We start from the raw sequence: 23,054 nt of genomic DNA, 5'->3' as shown, positions 1-23,054 counted from the left end.
TTTTTCAACCTATGTATTACTAATACAAGCATTAGTTATACATCCTATTTGGTATTATCCTGTGTATAGCTAATGCATAGCAAAACCATAGTATTAGTAATACCAAAGCTATCAATGCATGCATTAGTATGTCTAAAGACCAAATTGTCCTTAAGTCCCTTAAAACTAAAAAATATAGAGGGCATTTTTGTAAACAACTAATTTTTTTTTTAAAATTATGCAATGCATTTTAGTTTTTAATACACCGCATCAAACAATGTATAAAAAAAAATCTCTGCATAACTAATGCTTGCATTATTAACACATGCATTACTAATACACCATATTCAACATTATTCTTATACAATCTACCAAACGACCCCTTATAGTATGAGCCACTTCAGCTCGTGTTCACTTCCCATTTGGAGATTATCGAAACCAGGATATGGCTCCTTCTGCCGGAGAAGATAAACACAGTAAATCTCTCTTTCCCTTCTCATACCATATAATTTCATTTGTAATTTATACTCCAAGCAAAATTGAAGGAAAAAATATTCTTTTTCTGTAGGTTCTGCGAAGAGAGTCGCAGTCATTGGTGCAGGCGTCAGGTTTGTTGATTTTACAATTCTGTTTCAAATTTGCTTCTGTAGCTTTTGCAATTGTTTTATTCTCTTTCAGATTTCATTTCTGTTGCTTTTGCAATTGGTCTATTCTCTTTCAAATTTTGCATCTGTAGCTTTTGCAATTGTTATATTCCGTAAATTACTCTTGTCTTGCATGTTCTGCTGTTCTAGTTCCTGCAATTGTTCCATCTCATGAGTTAAATTTACCTAGTTTTACTGATAATTAAAGAAAAAGTTTATTTTACCGAGTTTTACTAATCTTTTGTCATTGCTCATGGATAATATAGCTAAGAATGCAAGTTTATGTTCATTCAAACTTCAAAGTTATTTAGTTTTACGATATAATTAGATGCCTCATATTTGATAATTAATTGAAGCGATGTTGACAGATCATATTGCTGTTGAACCTCTTTTGGTAGTAAATTATAAAAGGTTTAGTTTTTATAGATTGATGCTGTAAATTAACATTCAGATAAATTAAGAGACGACGCATGAGTTTAGTAACCCAACCCTGTTACAATCGGTTAAAGACACTGAACAAATTTTGTATATGGTCAATGGATATAACTTAGCTGAAACACCAATCTTAAGTCGGTAATTTTAGAGGTAACATGTTTCACTTCAAAGTAAACATTTCTTTTCTAAAAACCATGGTAGAGTAAATCGAGGCCTTTCATTATGACAGAATGAGGTCATTAGTTTTTTTAAATGTTATTGTTGAGTTCTATTTCTTGAGGTTAAAATGGTGTTGCAATATAATGTGTTATCATTTTCTAATTTTTGTTTTCCTTTTTGATCCTTTACTTTTCAAGTTATTCTTTCAAGATGCCGCTAACTTATTTCGTATTCAAGTGGGCTTGCTGCAGCATACAAGTTGAAAATCCATGGCTTGAATGTGACAGTATTCGAAGCAGAAGGGAGAGCTGGAGGGAAGTTACGAAGTGTGAGCCAAGATGGCCTGATATGGGATGAAGGGGCAAATACTATGGTCTGTTAATTTCTAAATTTCCATTGAAATTCTGTGAATGTCAGTGGACTTCCCGATTCTCTGTTTCCAACTTAGATATTCTGTTCTGATTATAGTAAACAAGTGGCTTTTGACATTTTGCAGACTGAAAGTGAAGGTGATGTTACATTTTTGATTGATTCTCTTGGACTCCGAGAAAAGCAACAATTTGTAAGGCTTTCTGCTTTTATTATGTGTCGTTACCTTATAAAAAAAGGCTTTGGTTCATCTTTTGTCCTGGAAAGCTTTGACGAATTTAGACTTCAAGCTCAGGTTCTATATGGGCTAAATTTGAATGCCTGAACTGCTTCTCCAATCTTTCTCTGTGCAGCCACTTTCACAAAACAAGCGCTACATTGCCAGAAATGGTACTCCTGTACTGGTAAGATTGGTCCATGGCAAGCTTAACTGCATGTTCCTGCACTGCTCAGTGTCACTTCCATTCTTCTGATATGGTTCTTTTGGAGTTTTATGATTAATCATGTCCTAAGCTTGATTTTTAATTTCAGTTACCTTCAAATCCAATTGATCTGATCAAAAGCAATTTTCTTTCCACTGGATCAAAGGTATGTTGGTCATCCAACTTTTCTGATTTAGATACAGATTTTGCCATGTTCATGTTTGTCTTTCAAATTGCTCCTTTGAGAAGTATCTGTGAAACATCATATGTGGCTCGATGTGAGTTGCAATTGCATATCCTCAAGTCTTGTTAACCCTGTTTGAGCCATGAGTTGATCTTTACCATAGCTCAGCTAGAGTCGTGCGCCAAAATTTATTTCTTGTATTAAGCAATAAAACTTCTGTATAGATCCCTTCAACTGCCTGTAAAATGCAGTTTAAATTCTTTGTTGTCGTACTATTTTTTCTTTTAGAGTTTCTAGTTATTTCAAAATAAAAGATCGTAAACTGCCTGCAAAATTATTAAGAAGTTTAATAATTGTAACTTTGGCTTCATTAAAATTGTAACTTTGGCAATTTAGCCTATGTACCTTTAGGTGATCATTTCTATCAATCAACAGTTTGTTGAGGTAAATACAGTTGGGGCTTTTGATTAATCTAGGAAATATCATGAAATGTTTCGTCTCGAAAAATGGTTTATCCAGTTAGGTGATTTCTTGACATGTAGACCTAAATATCAGTGAACTAATGTGGTTGGTCTAAGTGATTTAGACACACTACTTCTGGATAGAGTATCATATTCCGAATATATTGGTTTCTGAAGTTCGGATTCAACCTTGGAAGTTTTCTTTTGGAGTTCAAAATAGTATATAGCTTTTTGCTGAGTAGAGGAACACCCGCAGCCCATAACAGCTTGAATTCAATGTGTGTCATCACGTCGGACGTAAAGTAATTATTAACAGTGAATAATGCACTGAAGACCTTGATAAAAATGTATAACCATCTGTACATTCGTTTTTCATCTTTATATCTCATTTCTTTTTTCTATTCTTTTGTAAGCAATGATGGTTATTTTTCAAGCATATTGTCTTATAAAATATCTTCATAACTGCAGCTTCAGATGCTTCTGGAACCAATATTATGGAAGAATAAAAAGCTCTCCCAGGTGTCTGACTCACATGAAAGGTATATGACGCGGTTCAACCTCTCCATGAAATTCCATGCTTTTCTGATGCTACTTTATTTCATGTTTAATAGTTCTTTTGTTGGGAAATCTTGGAGGTCCAAAGCTTTTAATAATTGTGTAGTAGATACTTGCTATTCTCGATAATCAAAAAATTAAATTTGCATGTGAATTTCAATTTGAGTTCTCAAATTGTAGAGCATCTGTCAATTCCACACTTTCGGTTTTAGTTTGCAGACTGAAACTGGTTTCCTCTGTCCAATTTTTGTGTTAGTTTCAATGTATAAGATTGTCCATATTGCAGCACCCAGAAGTCAATTGCTGTCAAATTTGGGACATGTTACCACCCCATTCTGGCCTCATATACATTTCAATGGTCTTCAGCCTACTGCTTATATATTTCACTCTGCTGAGTTTACAGCTTTTATGATCAGATGATGTGTTGGAATTCAAAGGAATTTTTTTCTCTCTAAATGCACAAGATATTCTACCTGAGCTAGTATTGTGCATGCGCTTTCTATTATTCAGTCCTCTTGAAATCTAGCCTCTCCCCGTTGTTATAGCAGCAATTCTGCATGGACATGTTATCTGTTTCATAATCTACATGCTGATGGTGATTTTCTTATTAGCTGCATCAGATTCGCATGCTCTTGCACGTAGTGATAAGTACATTTTCTTTGTCCAGTATGCCTTCTCAATCTCCAAATAAATCATATAGGCAAGTTAAATTGACCTGGTTGTGCTTTTTCGTATTATATGCAGTGTCAGTGGATTCTTCCAGCGTCATTTTGGAAAGGAGGTCTTTCCTCACCTTTGATTGACTTTATCTCTATGTTCCTCGAATCTTCTGACAGTCCATCACAAAAGAAAATCTTGCTAACTTTAATTTAAGATCAGCTATACATGAACATCCATTTGTTTATTTGTTACCTGCTAGGTTGTTGACTATCTAATTGACCCTTTTGTTGCTGGAACGTGTGGTGGTGATCCTGACTCGCTTTCAGTGAGTATTCATTTATATCACTTGTTTGTCCATCCTATATTTCTTTGAACAAACATCAGAGGATAAGATAATGAGGTCAATATACCTTTGTATAGTTACTCAAGTATAAAAAGTAAAATGGGGGAGGACAATTTAAACTTGGTATCTAGCTAGTTTGTTTCATGAGCCATATATTAAGATCATGACTTTTTATCTGACATCATTATTGCTATGACTCAATTTCATCTCTTCCTTCTGATACAGATGCACCATTCATTTCCAGAGTTGTGGAATTTAGAGAAAAGGTATGTACTTCCAAATTTCCGCCATCACATGGGCTGGCAATCATTCTCCTTGCTTTCTTGTCCTACAGTTGCATGGGTGCTACTGTAAAATTCTTAATTTTTTTTCTTATAATTGTGGTGTCCGAGCCAACTTTTAGCACCTCGACTAAGATACCTCCTACCTCCCACCAGCAGAGGACTAATATAAAATCGTTGTGTTCATTGAGAATGCAGTTTGTTGAGAAATTCATTTTATCATGCAAATAGCCCTCTTATGGCACTTTGTCAATACTTGCTAGGTTTGGCTCAGTCATACTTGGAGCTATTCGATCTAAGTTATCCCCTAAAAATGAAAAGAAGCAAGGGCCACCCAAAACTTCAGCAAATAAGAAGCGCCAGCGGGGATCTTTTTCCTTTTTGGGCGGAATGCAAGTAAGTATACGTTAGTTCTCTTTTTCCTCATGCATTGAAGGTAAAGGGCAGAAAATTTAAACGATCATAACCCCATTTTTTATGCATCATGTATCATCTGAGCGCCGCCCATCCATTTGGCGCCGGAGATGACTCGTCTAAAATTACAACATGAACTTCAGACACTAGTTCTGAGTTGCATTTCTTGCCCCTGTTTGCGTGATTTCTTACATTTAAGCATAAGAGGTAGGTATAAGGGATGATATACCAAACTTGACTACTTCGACCCAATTCTCTTAGTCTTTTTCAATGGGCGTTGTTATTCATAAAAAAATTATTCTTAATGATAATCTATAATTCTTTGGGTGAGAGCTAGATAAAATGAGCAGTCAACTACTGTCATCACTGATGTCTTTTAGAACCTTGATCCTATGATTTCTGTTAGTCATCTTTCATGTTATTGTTATCTCATCCAAATGCTTTGCAGACACTTACTGATGCAATATGCAAAGATCTCAGAGAAGATGAACTTAGACTAAACTCTAGAGTTCTGGAATTATCTTGTAGCTGTACTGAGGACTCTGCGATAGATAGCTGGTCAATTATTTCTGCCTCTCCACACAAAAGGCAATCAGAAGAAGAATCATTTGATGCTGTAATTATGACGGTGAGAAACTGGAATGATTGAGTCCTTGTATTTGCTTTTGTACAACTAGCTTCACTCAAGCTCAGTCTCATGACATGTGATTGCTCAATTCTTGTGATGACGGACTCACAAATACCTGAGTCCAGTGCAGATGTCAAATGTTGCCGTTATTGACTAAGCTTCTGTAAATTAGGCCCCACTCTGTGATGTTAAGAGTATGAAGATTGCTAAGAGAGGAAATCCATTTCTACTCAACTTTATTCCTGAGGTTTGTGCTTGTGTGGCTTTTTGGTGTTAACGTATAGTATAGACATTCTTGTTTTGTGAAATTAACCTCTTTTCGACAAATCAAAATGTGTTTCCACATGGTAACGCACTTATTTCCCCAGTTAATGCTTTGAAAAGTGAACATGCAAGGTAAGTCGGTCTCATTTCCAAGAGGAAAAAGGTGCACAAGCACTATCTACTTGGACTCCTATTTTCCTTCGTTGTGTCTTGAGAAGAGATTATATGAAGGACTAAATCTGAAGCTATATGTTATGTACTGTGTATATATGTATGAACTGTTATGTTCATTGGCACTGTTGCGGTCTAGCTGACCATATGATGTGCAGGTTGATTATGTACCGCTATCTGTTGTTATAACCACATTTAAGAGGGAAAACGTAAAGTATCCCCTTGAGGGTTTTGGGGTTCTTGTACCTTCCAAGGAGCAACAACATGGTCTCAAGACACTAGGTAATGCGTACGTATTAGATTAAAAATTATATAGGCAACTGGAAACTGTTGTCCCTCATTACTTCTGAACTGCATGCAGGCACCCTCTTCTCTTCTATGATGTTTCCAGATCGGGCACCAAACAATGTTTATCTCTATACTACTTTTGTTGGTGGAAGCCGAAATAGAGAACTTGCAAAAGCCTCAAGGTTTCTAAACTTTTTCAATTTTGTTGTAATCTGCTCTACTTTATTCCTACTACACGTTAATGATGATGTTTCGGCATGTAAAATTGCTATATTCCTGTATTCACAGGACTGAGCTGAAAGAGATAGTAACTTCTGACCTTAAGCAGCTGTTGGGTGCTGAGGGAGAGCCAACATATGTGAAGTACGTGAATTCCTAGTATATAGCTGACGTAATTCAGCATATGTAGGCTTTGGTTTTAGAAGGTTGAGATTCTGAAATGCTGGCTATTTCTTTAATTGTAGTCATCTATACTGGAGTAAAGCATTTCCATTGTACGGGCATAACTATGATTCAGTCCTAGATGCAATTGACAAAATGGAGAAAAATCTTCCTGGATTATTCTATGCAGGTAAAACTTCTATTTTCTTTCTTTGAAATAGCATCTTCCATTTTTTCCCCGTTGATGCAGCTTCTTTTTGACGAGGAAGGTTCACACTGTACTCTCTGCTAGAGGTGATGTATCATGTAACCTATAACTTAGTAAAAGCTAAGTATGTTCATAGAATTCTTTAGCCTAGCATATGCCGCCTTCATATTGATTTACTTGGCAAGAAAGCTGAAGCAGACTTTCCACTGATCTTAGTCCCCAGTTTAAAAAAAAGTTATTGCCGCACTACTTTAACATTGAAGGATTGCGTATAGGTGTTCCTAACACGCAACGGAAGATAATAACAATCCTAGGTAGATCTTTTCGTGTTTAAAATTTATTTACATGTCAAAGATCGGATCTAAGACGTACCTGGTGAAGAGAGTCTCGTTTCAAAATTTCTTCGATAGTGCGAAGACTCTATGTCTATCCACACCGAAACTGATCCTTGCTATCAACTCTTTGATCAATGAAACCCGCGAACAAATTGAACGAAAAACTTGTGCTGAAATTTTTCTCAAAAATCTCAACTCAAATTAGAAGAACAAGAAACACTTTTCTTGTAACTGTATTTTCTCTCTTGGCTTTGTATTGCAATTTCACTTTCACAAAGTGGTTTTTCTTTTCAAGAAAATTATATGGCAAATTTTTTCCATCACCCTTTATGTAGCATCACCTATAAACCCTTTTCCTATTTGGTTGAGGTAATGATTTACTTAGGGTAAAAATTTATTCCAAAAATAAACTTATGGAATTTTCCATTGGAGAAACGTATATACCATTCCTAATCGGAAACGTGCGTCGGCTTGTCCTTTAAGGACGTTCCAATTCAATTCCAAATCGGATTGGATTGTGAAAATTAACTAATATTTTATATTAAAAAATATCAATCCCATTCTTAATGGGTTTGAGCTAATCTCACGTCCACTTTTGGACTTTGTTATCCATTCCAATTCTAAATTGGATTTCCAAATAAATTTTTATTAATATACTATATGCACACTTTGTGCAAATAAATATTAATTATATATATCACATATATATTTTAACCAAGAGATATAATTTATTCTATTCCAAATAGAAAACTTCAATTCGTTCACAATATTAATTATAATCTCTGTGCTAGCAAAGAGTATAATAATATTTCATTTGGACTAATAACTAAATCTATTTGACTAATTAAATTCCTTAATTTAATTATCAAATAATAAGTTAATTAATCCTTTAGCAAAGATCAGAATACTCGTTAGTATGCGACCCCACAGGTTCAATACTAAATCGGTAGTAAATTGATCACATCAATATACTAATCAAGGGTGGCGTCTAGCAACACTCCCTAACAACCGGATAGCATGAAGTATACAATTTACTCTCAAGAACCAGTAGAAGAATAATGTAGTAATTCCTTCTGTCCTTATAGCTCTGGATCACCCTAGGATATGGTTCAACTGTCAAATCCTAATAGGCGACCAACTATGTGTTCATGTCAAATATAATCGACTATTGAATGACCTAAGAAACTCATTTTTTCTTTCATTCAATTGCCCTGACCAAGGTCTTAGTTTGGTCATTTATAATTCATCACAACATGGAGCTTAAACTCATTACCAAGGGTTGACAGATTCCATCTTGATCAATCACTAATTCTACAAGTATTTAATCATACCCAATATCCTTTTCAACTATCGCCCTAGGGCCATAGGTGTCTAGTATCAAAGCACAATAAATAACTTGTCAATTACTGTGACGATCTCAGGTCAAAGGAAATTTTTACATCACATTCTTCAAGAAAATATCCTATTGACAGTTTATGGTAATTCTAACCATTAGGAATTATCCAATGAGTCGGTTCAATGATCATATCTCTATATGCATCATCTATCTATGTGATTTAGTTAATGAGATCAACTACTTTATCCATAAAGACGATCACATAAATATTGATCTAACCGGATTACTAATGTCCAAATTAATAATCCTACGATCAAGAACAAATTTAGATTAAATTATAAGAAACTTTACTCTCATTATCATAATCTCCATCACGATGACAAGTCTCAAAATTTAATCAAGGACCTTATCAAGTTAATCAAACAATTAAAAATAACTATGATAAAAGAATATCAAATGCCATATATTTTTATATCAAATAATGTTCACAAAAATATGTTCAAATCATCAAATATGATATTGGATCTAGGGCATATCTACTATATCTCTAACAAACATGTCTCCTGTAATGCTAGGTAACCACAGGGGGGGATTGTCAGTTGGCAAAGCATTATCTTCTGGATGCAATGCAGCTGATCTTGTTATATCATATCTTGAATCCGTCTCAACTGACTCCAAAAGACATTGCTGAAATCTATTTTCTCATGCAGGTAATACTTCATCTCCCTCTCGTTCTTTCTGTCACTAGTTCTACTACATCTGCTGTAGCTGAAACAAAATTTTCCCTTTTCCCCACCACATTCTCTATTTCTCTGTCGAATTTGAGTGTAAGTTGCCTGTGTCCAGATTTTTGACACTTCTTAAATGCTGATTGCTAATTGCATCTCAATCCAAACACTCATTTCCTGCAGCTTTCTAGATTGCTAAAATCGCTTAACTTTATCGCACAAGGTGCAACTTTGACATGTAGCGGAACTTTGACATGTAGCCCACGACACAGCTCAAGCCGCAAATCAGTCCTTCACGGGGAGTTGCATTTCTGCAAAAGGCTCCCCAGACATGGTGACACACTTGTTCTATAGCTCTTACTGATAGATGTGCTGAATCTTCAGCATATTAAAACATAGGCCCTTTTGGCTGCTTTTGTCTCTGATGAAATTTGTAAAATGGTTCCTACCTTCCCCCCCTGCGAGTTGCCTTCTTAACTCTGCGACCATGTTTGTCAATATTTAATCCTACCTCCTCATTATTTTGTGACCATCTAGTTATTATTCATAAAGGTCGGGCACGGTTTATAAAAAAGTGTGGTTCGTAACAACAACAACGACGACGACCCAGTATAATCTCACAAGTGGGGTCTGGGGAGGGTAATATGTACGCAGACCTTACCCCTACCCCGAAGGGTAGAGAAGCTGTTTCCAGGAGACCCTCGGCTCAATTAACCAACTCTCATGATTTAGTCCTGAATGGTCTAATGGTGAGTGATGAGCTTACTTGCGTGCCAACAGCTAATCTATAGATACTCAAAATTACCCTCTTTAAGCTCGCAAGTTCCTTTGAAGTATGTTCCAATTTAAGAGCAATAACTACTCCCGTCGTTCACTTTTACTTAACATGTATACTAAAAATAGATTTTCATTTTTACTTGTAACTTTACGAGAGGAAGACAATTTTTTTTTCTCTTGTTATATCCACAGTATTTGTTACTCATTTCAAATTATTTTCTTCAAATCTAATAAAATATGCATAAATTAATATGAGTATCATAGTAAATTATGCATTTCATTTATTATTTTTTAAGGAGTGTGAAAAGTCAAAAGTGAACAGACTACTAAGTATTTCGTGGTTTTCAATAAAGGCATGGTCTGTGTAACACGTGACTCCAAAATCGAGATAAAATGGTCCTCCTAGTAATTAGCGAAAATGAAAAGGAGATTATTAGTAGCAGTTTTGTCTTCTGCCCACTTGGGGACCTTGGTATTTGAATAATTTAGTTATTAAGCATTCACTTTTCGTGTTTATTTAAAAAGGAAGAAGATAATATATTGATAATATCTAAAAATTAGATATGTTAATACATTTGATTTTGGTATTTTATACGAGGACGGTCCTAAATCTATTTGTCTTTTGAAACAAATTAGAGGTTCTTTGAACAAGAGTTTTTCTAAATCTCTAAACAAGGTTATTTTGTACACTGTAGAGTATTGCTCCCTCGTGAACTGAATATTCAATAAAAAGATGAAATATATCATACGAATATTGACACCTTTTGATTCCAATTATTTAACGTACCACCCAAATTTCACAAGTAAGTTTTATAAATCTATAAAGTCGGTGGAAACGTCCAAAACCAAATAAATTACAATCCTAGGCATACCCCACTCTCATCATCAATAAGTTCATTCCACTTCTTGATTTAAAAATATTTAAATTTGCTCTTGCGTTTTCTTGAATTGAGTAATTTTGTCTACTGTTACACTCGTCTAAACGGCCTTTTTATCCTCAGAAAATTGGGGTAAGGTCTCCGTACATACTATCCTTTCCAAACCTCATGATATGGGATAAGACTGGGTATGTTGTTGTTGCTACATTCGTCGTCTAATCTTATTTTTGTCATTAGAAAAAAGTAAACAAATTTGCGAACGACAATTGTATGAATGAAATTGATGGTAAATTGAGCAATTTCGAATAATAAATGGGCAAATTAAAACCTTTTCTCTTCCATCTTTGTGGACCTTCAGCTAGAGGTGGGCATATATCGGGTAAAACCGATAACCCGAACCGTTAATTCTTTGTTGGGTTATCGGTATTGAGTTATTGGGTTAACGGGTCGGTAACAGGTTAATTTTTTTTTTATTGGGTTATTGGTTCGGGCTCGGTTTGCATTTTTGTTATTGGGTAAAAATCGATAACCCAATAAGAATGATGTAATTTACTAATTTACCCTTAAGTATATACTAGGGTTATTTATTTTCCTAATTCCCTCTTCACTTTTCAGTCTTCACTCTAATCGTTTATTTTCCTAAATAAAGTATATAATTTACCATAATACTCATATTAATTTGTCCATAGTCTTAATAGATTGGAAAATGAGTAATTAATACTAAGGGCAAAACAGAAAAAATAAATTATTTTTTTCTTTATATGTGAAAAGTGATCAGTCAAAATAAAAATTTATTTTTAGTAAACGTGACAATTAAAAGTGAACGGAAGATTATTTGTTTATTTGTTATCATTGTATGTTGTGATTACAGCTTCTACTTTTGGACAAACGTAAAAAGCCATTTAATGTTAAAACCCAAATGAATAAAGTAGTTAAAGAACACGACACCCACCTACCCTCCTTCACTCTATCTTTGTTTTTTTTTTCCATTTTTTTAATTACTCCCTTCGTCTTATGTTATCAATCGTGGTAATTAAAAATAGTCATATCAAATTATTTGTCACTTTAAAAGCTTAAGACAAATTGATTATCTTTTTCCTTTTTTACCCTTAGTACTAATTATCCGTGAAAGACTACAAACACCTCAATTATGGATAACTTTGTTCAAATACTAATGAAGAAAGATTAAATATTAAGACATGAATAAGAGTAAAGTAGTCAAAATCTCATCCTAATTAATTTTTTTAAGGAATGTGTGCAAGAGAATCATGACAGATAATATGAGACGAAGGGAGTACTACTTATTATTACCTCTATCCTAATCTATGTGACATAATTCGATGTACGACAGTCAAACTATTTAATTTTCGGTATAAATGCAAACATAAAACTTTCAACATCAGCAACAATATAATTCTACAAGTGAGGTCTGGGGAGAGTAGTGTGCAAGCAGAGGCGGAATTAGAATTTTTACGCGACGGGGCCATATTATTCTGCTCAACCAGTGTTTAGTATTCAGGGTGCTTTATATTAACCATTTTGTGTGTATATATATATATATATATATATATATATATATATATATATATATATATATATATATATATATATATATATATTCGGTTATGCTAACTTATGAATTTTTTTAACACTATATAGGTAAATAATCCAAATAATGGTGTAAATTAATTTTTGAAAAATATATCTTGGGGGCTTTCAAAGTTTTTAAAATAAAACTTACATATCACTTAATAATTAATAAAATTATATAAAAAATTATTATAAGTCACGTAAAAAATTTCAATCAAAGAAGAACTCGACTTCAATTAATAATTGTGTTACATAAAGTGAATAGAGGGAGTAGTTATTAGTATACTAATTTAATTCCCATTATCAATAGGAAAAAGACATTCTTTTCTCTGCTCACTCTGCACTTCTCACTCACAGACTCAAGAACTCAAAACAACCCCACCTGTGCTTTTTGGTTGTTTTACTCATATTGTCTCTCACGGGCTCATGACTGATTAATCATTTATCCTTTTGCTGTGTAAAGACAACCATCTTGGCCTTCCTTTTTCTCACATTCCTTTGATTTTCTGGTGTTGTGTTCTATGTAAGTCTAAACTTTCTCATTTTTCCAGTGAAAATCTTGATATTAATGGAGACATTTTTTAGTTGTTACTACCTCCTTGCTGTTTAGTCTTTTTTTCTTAGTCCGAGCTGGGGTTACTCTCATTTGGCTCTGTTAGTTTGCCAGTCTGCTACTTCAGGTGTTCACTCTCTGTCCAATATGCTTTTATTGTTTCTGTGGTGACAAAAGTCTTGTAGAGGACATCTGATTTTCCTTCTATTGTTTGTTTGCTCTTCTTTCCTTAGATTGATTTTCTTATTCTGCAACATTTTTTTTTTTCCTGTCTAAGATCTTGTGTGTAGTACTTAATGTGCTCTAAAATGTGGTTAATTTACTTAAGCATTCAAAAGTTAGAATTATGAAGTCATTGGGAACTGATTTGTGAAGGAGAAAGAGGCGTTGCTTGGACATAGAGCATGTGCAAGCATAAGGACTGTTAATGAATAACTCGAGTTTCTAAGTATAAAAGGGCAGTCCGGTGCACAAAGTATCCCGCCTTCACGCCAGGGGCGGATGTAGTGCTTTACCGACAGGTTCAATTGAACTCATAACTTTCGACGCAGAGCAAAAATTTATATGTAAAAATTCATTAAAATTGCAAAAATAGTAGGTATAACCCATAACTTTAGAAATACAATGGGTTCAATGCTAAAACCCTTAAAAGTTGAACCCATAGGGTTTAAATCTTGGATCCGCCTCTGGTCACGCAGGGTTTGAGGAAGGGCTGCGCTGCAAGGTGGTGTGATGTAGGCAGCCTATCCTTATGTAAGTATTAATGTCTGATTCCACGGCTCAAATATGTGAAATCATTTAATTCTAGAAGTTCTACTAACTTGAAAATGCTACTTGGTTCAATTGCAATGTGCATGTGGGAAAAGGATAGAATGAAATTAGTCTAAATTTGGAATCTTTTGCTCTTATAATACAGCTTGAAGAGGTGTTTGGTATTCATTTTGTGCAGGCCTATATTGCTCAATTGAAGACCATTCTTTATCTGTGTTTCTAAAATCATGGTTTTGGGATTGAAGGGCAGAACTAGGAATAGCCCCTCAGTTCAAGTCGAATATCTAATCCATATTAAGGAGATTAAACCTTGGCCACCGTCGCATTCATTGAGAACGCTCCGTGCTGTTCTAATCGAATGGGAACACGAAGATAAGCACTCTGGATCTACTAATCAAGTTGTTCCATCGTCGGGAACTGGTTCTGGTATTGGTGACGGGAGAATTGAATTCAATGAGTCATTTAGACTTCCCGTGACACTACTAAGAGAAACTTCGCTTAAAGGTGGAGACGGAAACGCGTTCCAAAAGAATTGCGTAGAATTCCACTTGTATGAACCCCGGCGTGATAAGACCGTGAAAGGTCAACTTTTAGGAACTGCGATCATTGACTTGGCAGATTATGGTGTTGTTAGAGAGAGTTTGAGCATATGTCCCCCTATTAACTGCAAGCGAACTTATAGGAACACAGCACAGCCTCTTCTTTTCCTGAAAATTCAGATAGGTGAGAGGAGTCGTGTGAGGTCATCCTTGAGGGACAAGTTAAAAAGAGAAGCTTCAATGGACCGAAATGGTTCTCTTTCTAGATTACTGAGTGAAGAATATGCTGACGAAGCTGAGTTTGCTTCATACACTGATGATGATGATGATGATGTTTCCTCGCATTTATCAGTGCCTGTTTCTTCTTCAACTAACGAATCAAACTATGGTTCACCCCCTCAAGAAGAGGTATAGTGCTTACTTTTCTATCAATATCCCTCTTTTGTGCATTCATTTATATCTGAATGGTATTCTTCCTTTATGTTACTTCCAAAATGCATGACATAAGTCCTTTTGCAGCAATTTTGCATTCACTACATACTATGCATGGGCGGAGCCAGGGGGCGGAAGGGGGTTCATATATGTAGTAGATGTCGAATCCCCTTAACTTCTTTGTATGTTTACTTCTTTATAGTTATATAAGATGCAATGTCCACTGCCACGGCATGCATTTTAAATCAAATGCACTCTGCACAAGTTTGCATCTTTGTAACATTTGGTGATTGTATTATATTGTTTTTCCAATGTTATGAATATCTCAGCTAGTTTGATAGCCAGCTAGCATATGGTTGCAGGATAGATCCGAGGGAGTAAAAAGTAGCCCTCGACGAGATGAAGACGAAAATGTCCTTGATTATAAGAAAAGGCTTGCAAATATGGACGAGACGCCAGAGACAAAATCTCTACCTAGTTTGAATGGAAGTTTGTCGCACTCCTCAACTGATTTGTCCTCTGATCTGGCTTGGATTTCAAAGAAAATTGGTGGTTGTAGTAGCATTCAGTATTCGACATCAAATGTGAGTGATATAACTGAGGAGACACAGAATGCCTGCATGATAATCAAACAGGACAAGCAAGTACAATGTATGGAACAAATACCGGTCAATGGCGAAAGTGTTAATGAACAATCCAGTCGGCAGAACTCAGATCCAGCTGAAAAAGCCTGTCCTATTCCGCATATCACAGATGATAACAATAACTTTGTGAGCACAGTTAGTAATTTCTCCGATAGTGAAATTGAAGAGAACACTTCCACTCCACCTGTAAATTCGCTGTGTGATGATGCAAGAGCTGCGGTTACCAAAAATGGTTCTGTTGATGGTGAAAACAGTGAGGGTTATCAGCAAAATGAACAAGGAAAAGAACCTATGGAAGATGAAGGGCAATGCAAAAACGATGAGTCAATCAGTTGCTATTCAGAAGAGGATACTGTAAAACATGATTTGAAGGAAACTCATGCAATTTCTGCTTACAGGGACAGTTCCGGAGCAAAGAGTAGTACCCCCGATAATGAGATATTAAAGCATGTAATGTCAGTCAGGTCATCACCAGAATCAAATAGGGGTGACGGATCTGTCGGAAGTAATCAGCTTTTAGTACAAGACACTCTGAAAAGTGCTCGAGGTTTTTCAAGCAATGAGAGAAAAGATCAAAAAGCGAGTCCAAGGGACACAACAAACATTCTTTTGGAAAGCAAAATCCATAAGTTGGAGCAAAGAGTAAAGATGCTTGAAGGAGAATTGAGAGAAGCTGCTGCTATTGAAGTTGGCCTTTACTCAGTTGTTGCTGAGCATGGATGTTCCATGAATAAGGTCCATGCTCCGGCAAGACGCCTGTCCAGGTTCTATCTACATGCATGTAAAGAAACCTCCGTATTGAAAAGGGGAAGTGCTGCTAAAAGTGCTATTTCTGGAATATATTTGATTGCAAAAGCATGTGGACATGATGTTGCTAGGTACTTTTCAGTTTAAGGTTTTGCGGAAGGAAGTTAAGCTACATGCACAAGACAGTTATTTGTTTTTCTTCTAGATATTCACTTATTTTTTCTGACCACAGGTTAACTTTCTGGCTATCAAATTCAGTGGTGCTGAGAGCAACTATAACCAAATTCCATGGGCAGCAGCAGTTACCTCTTTCTACTGAAACTATGCTTGGAAATTCTGTTGTCACGGACAAGAAGAAGTTTTCCCCACTTAAGTGGGAATCTCACTCTAGCAACGGTGTAGAAGATGATATTTGTGATAGTTTAGGCAATTGGAAGGACCCTGTTACATTTATAAGAGCACTTGAAAAAGCAGAGGCTTGGATATTCTCCCGCATCATTGAATCTATTTGGTGGCAGGTGCACAAAATGAATCTTAAAGATGTCATTTATTGCTTTTGAATCTGAAGAATCAGTAACCTATCAGCTAACTCAACTCTGTTTTATTCATTTATTTATTTCTTCAGACTCTCATTCCACATATGCAGTCTGGTGCTGCAACCGCAATCTGTAATAGCATGGGTTCCGAGATAAACAATGTTTGCAGTAAGACGTCTAGTTCAGGTGCTGAAGAGCATGTAAATTTTTCCTTGGATCTTTGGAAAAAAGCCTTGAAAGATGCCTGTGATAGGATTTGCCCTGTTCGAGCTGGCGGACACGAATGTGGCTGTTTGCGTTTGCTCTCTAAATTGGTACAGTCTGGCCCACCCTTCCTTCCATATTGTACATGCTCCTATTTACGTAATCATAACATGTTATTATCTGTCTTTGTTTCACTTCTCAAGAAAATTTGACTACTAATTAAGTAGTTGTTAGTTCATATACTAATTAGTGTCATATGTTAAAAAAGACTACCAAACACGAACTTCCTTGTACTGAAGAAAAGTAGATTTGCTTATGTTAGAACCAGCATTTCCTGTCTTTCTTTGGATGGGTTTAATGCAGTTCAAACTATGATATAGATTTTGGTCCATTTTGCTGCTGATAAATGTTCTTGAAACCAGATAATGGAACAATGTGTGGCTAGATTGGATGTAGCTATGTTCAATGCTATCCTTCGAGAGTCTGCTGATGAGATGCCTTCAGATCCTATATCAGATCCCATCAGTGATGCCGAGGTGCTTCCCATTCCAGCTGGAAAAGCTAGCTTTGGGGCAGGTGCACAACTGAAAAATGCGGTAAGGATCATGGTTGAACGTTTTCAATTAGTGTTCTAAAATGTAGATATGATTGTTAGTCTGCTGCTTACCTTGACGGGTTATTTTGCCATTTGTCACTTCTCTCCCCTATTACCCCAAGAAAACAAACATTTTTTTGTTCATAGCAGATGTGCCATACTAATATTTAGACTTCCTTATTTCCAGGTTTCCAAATCCGACCCTTCGCTCTCCTTTATTTTTCTTCCCTCATTCTTTTACCAATTTTTACACCATATTAATTTTCTTTTAAGTCACATTCTGCAAACTCTAAGATAGTATTTATCCGTTGATTATATATATATATATATATATATATATATATATATATATATATATATATATATATATATATATATGATGATGATTATTTAAATCACATTGATTGCAGATAGGGAATTGGTCTAGATGGCTCACTGACCTTGTTGGGAACTCACTACACGATGAAAATAGAGCAGATAATGATGATGATGGGAGTGAAGAATATGATACATCTTCCAAATCTTTCTATCTCCTCGACGCACTGAGTGATCTTATGATGCTTCCAAAGGATATGCTGTTAAGTAGGACAATAAGAAAAGAGGTTTGTCCTCAAAACCTTGAAAGCATCATGATTTTTGCAGCCCGAGTGCTTGTATTTTTCTTTCCCCTTATTTGTGCTCTCTACAGGTCTGTCCCACATTTGGTCCAATTATAATAAGAAGGGTTCTTAATGTTTTTGTCGCGGATGAGTTTTGCCCTGATCCAATACCTGAATGTGTACTTGAAGCTCTTAACACAGAGGTAAGCTCATCTCTTTGACTTTGTTCATTTTGTCATGCTAGAACCAAGTCTTTGTAAATCAGATTCTGCTTATGATATTTTTCTCATTAGGATCCTTTTGACGCGGAAGAAGATTCAGTCATGAGCTACCCCTGCACAGCAGCTCCTATAGCATATAAGCCACCTTCAACAGCTTCAGTGGATAGTCTATTAGGTGACATTAGTAGCCATTCTAAGCTGAGACGGATCGGATCTTCAGTGCTCAAGAAGTCATACACAAGCGATGATGAGCTCGATCAAATGGATATGAACTTCATCATTTCTGAGGGCATTGAAACTTCACCACTTGCAAAATCCAGTAGGATATTGAAAGGTAATGTTGATGGAAATGCTGTGAGGTATCAACTCCTTAGGGAGGTATGGATAAAGAGTGAATTATGATTTTGATCTGTAGTAATTATCTTTATAAAGTAAAAAGAATGTTTGCCTTCTTTTTACTTCTGTTAATAAATATTTGCAGCTAACGCAACTGCTGTATTCCTTCTCATTTTCTACCTTAAAACTAGAATATATCTTACGTATGAACAAGCTCAAAAATCTTCTGTCCGTTAGGAAGGAAATATTTATATTCTAGACTAAAAAATTCTTGAGGACCTGTTTATTATTCAAGGATTCCAAGTAACTTTTTTTTTAACTTAAACCCGAATTTTTTTATAAACAATTTAATCATCTTTTGGTTCAATTTTTAACACCTGTTTACTTTATAAAGTTGCATGTTAGTTTTCTTAATCTAGTTTTCAAATACATGAACTCAACTTTTAGAAACAAATTAATCATCTTTTGGTTCAATTTCTGGTATTACTGAAGTTGGATTTTGATAAGAGCAGTGTCACAGTCAGATGGCAAGAAATTTTTATTTTTGTTAAGAGTTGGCATGTCTAACTCAAATTATCAACATCAGGATGATACAATAAGTACGATTGAAGCGCAATGTGTGCAGCTTTTTACAGCTCCATTAATAGAAAAAATAGCCAAACTTTGCAGAACATGACACAATCAAGATTCATTTGGGTGCCACAGCACGAGCTAATAAACGTAGCATTTCCATGGGGTTGAAGTATTACACACAACACAAGCATTCACCAAAAATAAGCTTTGTAGAAATCTATATAGAGAGAGTATTATAAGCTTGTCTGATGCTCACATCTTGATGTTTCTCTCTTCTGGCAGATAAAACTAGGTTGAACTCTTTTAAACAAAAAAGAAAACAAAATTATGCATATTCCCGCCCAAAACTTAAACTTTGTTCACTCATATTTCCTATACCTACTATGCTCCCAAAAAGAATGAAGATCAGCAGAAAATCAAATTAGCATCCTGCACTCAACTGTGTAGAACCAACTGCAGTCCTGTGCTGAAGATGCAAAGCAGCCAAAAGGCCTTGCCATGTTTCTCCAGGTCCTCCAGCCACTTGAAAATCAAGGAGCTTTCTCTGTTTCCTGTAGTATTCTTCTAGCGGTTTGATCTACATAAAACAGAATGATGTTGCGTATTAGTTGATTTTGTAGTTCAACCGAGAAAATACTGAGTTATGACTCTGTACAACCACATTTAGAATGCTGACTAGCAAGAACATGAGAGCTGAGGAAATTTTGAACCAAGATCATGCAATTAGTTTTATAGCTCTAATATATAAAAGAAAATCAAACTGTGTATTTAAAAAAGTTGATCACATGCACTGCCACCTCCAGGGTACTGACATAATTATAGCTGAGTAGGATAGATGCAAAATCATCTTTGAGACATTAACTTGTTTAAGATATCGGCATGAACAAAGTAAAAGCACATGAAGAAGATCAGGTAAGAGCCAACAGATGCCAGAGCTCAAGAACAATATGGCATTGCCATTTAAACAATTTCAGCATGGTTTGTTCAACGAACAATCAGGTACTCAGTATACTGGCAGATGATGTACATGCATATTTGCATCTGTGTGATTCAACAGGAAATAGTATTTACTTGCACATCAAGAATGCTAAGAAAGGCAATCTCTAATCCTATTCATCAAGAATACTAAGAGAGGCAACCTACAATTCTGTTCATCTCAAATTATGACGTCAAAATTTTTCTAGTGTTTCCATCTGTAAAATTTCAGGAAATCGGATGGGTACCTGCTCAGCATGCACATGCAGCTTCTTTCTCGAAACATCAGTCATGGTACTTGAAGGCCTAAAATGACCACCCTCTGACTGAAGACTCATATTAATTCCAGAAGTCCTGCGAAGGAATTCCAGAGGTGAATAAAGCCCAGTACTTTTGTCTTTCTTTGACATCCCACTCTCAGCACATTTAAGATTCAGAACTAGATCTATGTCCACAGTTTTGTCCAGGGTTTCCTGCAGGAATAAATGAGAAGAGTATGTAAATCCAACATGTTTCGACATGAATCATAAAAAATAACATAAAATAACAGTCCTTTTCAAACAAAATCTGAGAGAAGTAAAAATAAACACTTCATACACTTGTTTATTATTAGACAATGCAGATTACTACAAAGTGAATAATCTTGGCCAAACACTATCTATCTCAAGATAAAGAAACAGCATTCAGAAAGTAGCAAACACCAATCTTTTACGGACTCTTCTCATCAATTACTCCCTCCATACCTTTTACATGTAAATTTGCTATTTTGTTAGCTAAAAGACCAACTAAATGCTGAAACTAATATACCAGTTAATTCAAAATCTCAAAACAAAACTTGAACTGAAATGACTATAAGAATTATATCTAAGGTACTGGTTAGATTTTCAAAATGTTTATTTATTTACTAAGTAATTAACACCACCATGAACAAAGCTACAAAGTTCGATCAATATGTTCAGTATGGACTTTAACTTCTGGAAGCTTGTGCATCCCAAGAAACTCAACTGTTCAATGAAACTAGTGTAAATGAAATGGAAAGATCGAAGATAACGAGAAAAAGAAGATGCCACTAAAATTAAGTCCACACAGAGAGGGAGGCTATACTTACAGCTTGAATCTTTGATCGAGGAATTCCATCCAAGATGAATCCACTTTCACCCCTGCAATAACCTTCTTCTAGCCTCTTTGACAACAGACCAAATATAACATCTTCGGGAACAAGTTTTCCCTGATTTACAGCCTCTGCGATCTTCATAACAAAAATGAGAGGTTTTATTGGGTGAAACAAATAAAAAGAAACAAAAGACTAATGCGCGACTATCTTACAACAAAAGAATGTACTCCTGTACTCAATTTTTATATGACAAATTACTATTTGAGAAGCCAAACAGAATCTTTGCACGTTCAATTACTCTGACTAAAAATTTGGGACTTAGAGTTCATCATTTCTGACTACGTAAATTTTATTCTTTCTCAATGTCTTAATCTCACCAAAAATTAAATGATTTCGACCCTCTAATCTGAAATCGATATTCTTTGGAGAAAGTTAGTTTATTTTTTATAAAGCTGAAACAGAGAAAGTAATAAACAAAACTGTGACCAGTTAAATCAATCTTTTATGCTTTAATTAAACTAGTATGGGCCAAAATATGGATTTTTCATATTCATTTACTCCATTCAAGCTCATTTTTTTCTATACTAAATAATCTGTCAAAATAAGACCAATTAACAACTAAAAGTACAATTTTTTTCATTAGCCATTGCTAATGAAAAAGAGAGATAAGACCAGCTCAAACAAGCCTATATACTTCAATTTCAAACTAGTAGGGATCAATTATATGAATCTTTTGGTATTCGTTCCCTCTATTCAAGCTCATTTCTTTCTATTACTCCCTCCGTCACAATTATCTGACACTCTTTCTGTCTTTCCTTCTTAGTCTGTCCCAAAAAAAAATATACCTTTCTATATTTAGAAACAATTTCACTTCAAAATTTTCATTTACCCTTAGTGGAATGATTTATAATCACACATATATATGACTTATTTTAGACATAAGTTTCAGAAGTCTTTTTTTTTCATAACGACCGTGTCAAATCAAACACTATCATGTAAATTGAAACAGAGAGAGTACTAAATAATATGTCAACATTAATACCAGTTAAACTAAGAGAACAATTTTTTCCTTTTAAGAGCTCAATAAGACCAAAAAAAAAAACAGAAATAAAACAAATGAAAACCTGCTTATAGAGGGAAGAACGAGGGTGAAGTTCTTGACGAACGAGTGAGCCCATAGAAATATGAGGAATATCTAGAAGCTTCGAAAGCCATTGGGCGTACACGTGTCTCTGAGCCATAGGATCGCCCATGATCACCCATTGTACTCCTCTTCGTGGAACTGATCCTTCAGATTCCTCCATTACCACTGGACGTACACTTGTCTCTTCATAGTATTCGTAATCATCGTCGTAATCGTAGTCGAGCTGAGCTGCAGCTGATCCGTAAGACTGAAGAGATGACCGAATAATATGTGGCTGCGCCGCCGCTCTCAGACGGCTGAGCAATGCCATCGTCGAGAGAAAGAGGGTTTCTCTAAGGAAGGGGAAATTGGGGTTTTAGAGAGTCAGAGATGGCGGAATGAAATTTTAACCCTGAATGTGGGGTTTATTTACGAGAGTGCCATGAGTTGAATGACACGTGTCAGGTAATAAACGGTGGAGGAGATGAATAGTGGGTCCCGTAATATTATGTGAGGGGGAGGCGGAGGGAAAATTGCAGTCCACACGACTGGGGAGAGAGTATGTGGTTGAATGACACGTGGACTGTCTCCGCTGCCAATGT

The 23,054-nt window shown here is 35.5% G+C and overlaps 3 protein-coding genes across 6 annotated transcripts; 2 read left to right on the top strand and 1 right to left on the bottom strand.

Moving 5' to 3' along the window:
- Positions 1–349: 349 nt before the first annotated feature.
- LOC107815753 (protoporphyrinogen oxidase, mitochondrial) lies at positions 350–9,766 on the top strand. 2 transcript variants are annotated; one of them, XM_016641384.2, is made up of 19 exons: positions 350–455; positions 548–587; positions 1,455–1,590; positions 1,714–1,779; positions 1,940–1,990; positions 2,118–2,174; positions 3,122–3,192; positions 3,953–3,989; positions 4,128–4,193; positions 4,437–4,477; positions 4,756–4,888; positions 5,355–5,534; positions 5,707–5,781; positions 6,128–6,251; positions 6,331–6,439; positions 6,546–6,620; positions 6,722–6,828; positions 9,093–9,227; positions 9,469–9,605. In XM_016641384.2, exons 1-18 carry the CDS (start codon positions 425–427, stop codon positions 9,206–9,208), a joined length of 1,515 nt encoding a protein of 504 aa, XP_016496870.2. In that variant the 5' UTR covers positions 350–424; the 3' UTR covers positions 9,209–9,227; positions 9,469–9,605.
- Positions 9,767–12,772: 3,006 nt separating this feature from the next.
- LOC107815754 (uncharacterized) lies at positions 12,773–18,839 on the top strand. Of its 3 annotated transcripts, XM_075242489.1 has the most exons (10): positions 12,878–13,013; positions 13,742–13,796; positions 13,993–14,761; positions 15,148–16,307; positions 16,409–16,694; positions 16,802–17,026; positions 17,339–17,512; positions 17,922–18,113; positions 18,200–18,313; positions 18,404–18,839. In XM_075242489.1, exons 3-10 carry the CDS (start codon positions 14,042–14,044, stop codon positions 18,731–18,733), a joined length of 3,201 nt encoding a protein of 1,066 aa, XP_075098590.1. In that variant the 5' UTR covers positions 12,878–13,013; positions 13,742–13,796; positions 13,993–14,041; the 3' UTR covers positions 18,734–18,839. The 3 variants fall into 3 exon arrangements, with proteins under 3 accessions (XP_016496871.1, XP_016496872.1, XP_075098590.1); XM_016641385.2 differs by lacking the exon at positions 13,742–13,796 and having other exon boundaries at positions 12,773–13,013; XM_016641386.2 differs by lacking the exon at positions 13,742–13,796 and having other exon boundaries at positions 12,778–13,170.
- Positions 18,840–19,430: 591 nt separating this feature from the next.
- Positions 19,431–22,813, bottom strand: LOC107815755 (putative adenylate kinase 7, mitochondrial). Its single transcript, XM_016641388.2, has 4 exons — positions 22,454–22,813; positions 21,324–21,464; positions 20,464–20,688; positions 19,431–19,817 (listed from the first exon to the last, which is right to left on the bottom strand). Exons 1-4 carry the CDS (start codon positions 22,781–22,783, stop codon positions 19,662–19,664), a joined length of 852 nt encoding a protein of 283 aa, XP_016496874.1. The 5' UTR covers positions 22,784–22,813; the 3' UTR covers positions 19,431–19,661.
- Between the last annotated feature and the right edge of the window lie 241 nt (positions 22,814–23,054).

The sequence above is a fragment of the Nicotiana tabacum genome, chromosome 21 (assembly GCF_000715075.1).
Source record: "Nicotiana tabacum cultivar K326 chromosome 21, ASM71507v2, whole genome shotgun sequence".
Lineage (NCBI taxonomy): Eukaryota > Viridiplantae > Streptophyta > Magnoliopsida > Solanales > Solanaceae > Nicotiana > Nicotiana tabacum.
This window is presented reverse-complemented; position numbering and strand designations above follow the sequence as displayed.

Bases quoted from the DNA above. Each gene is read 5' to 3' on its own strand.
- LOC107815754 (XM_016641385.2), top strand. From the start codon at position 14,042: ATGGTTTTGGGATTGAAGGGCAGAACTAGGAATAGCCCCTCAGTTCAA. The intron at 17,513-17,921 runs GTAAGGATCATG...CATTGATTGCAG, and splicing joins GTGCACAACTGAAAAATGCG to ATAGGGAATTGGTCTAGATG. The intron at 18,314-18,403 runs GTAAGCTCATCT...TTTTCTCATTAG, and splicing joins TTGAAGCTCTTAACACAGAG to GATCCTTTTGACGCGGAAGA.
- LOC107815755 (XM_016641388.2), bottom strand. From the start codon at position 22,783: ATGGCATTGCTCAGCCGTCTGAGAGCGGCGGCGCAGCCACATATTATT. The intron at 21,465-22,453 runs GTTTTCATTTGT...TTTGTTATGAAG, and splicing joins GTTCTTCCCTCTATAAGCAG to ATCGCAGAGGCTGTAAATCA. The intron at 19,818-20,463 runs GTACCCATCCGA...TGTTTTATGTAG, and splicing joins TGCATGTGCATGCTGAGCAG to ATCAAACCGCTAGAAGAATA.
- LOC107815753 (XM_016641384.2), top strand. From the start codon at position 425: ATGGCTCCTTCTGCCGGAGAAGATAAACACA. The intron at 5,535-5,706 runs GTGAGAAACTGG...TCTGTAAATTAG, and splicing joins TTGATGCTGTAATTATGACG to GCCCCACTCTGTGATGTTAA. The intron at 6,252-6,330 runs GTAATGCGTACG...AACTGCATGCAG, and splicing joins ACATGGTCTCAAGACACTAG to GCACCCTCTTCTCTTCTATG.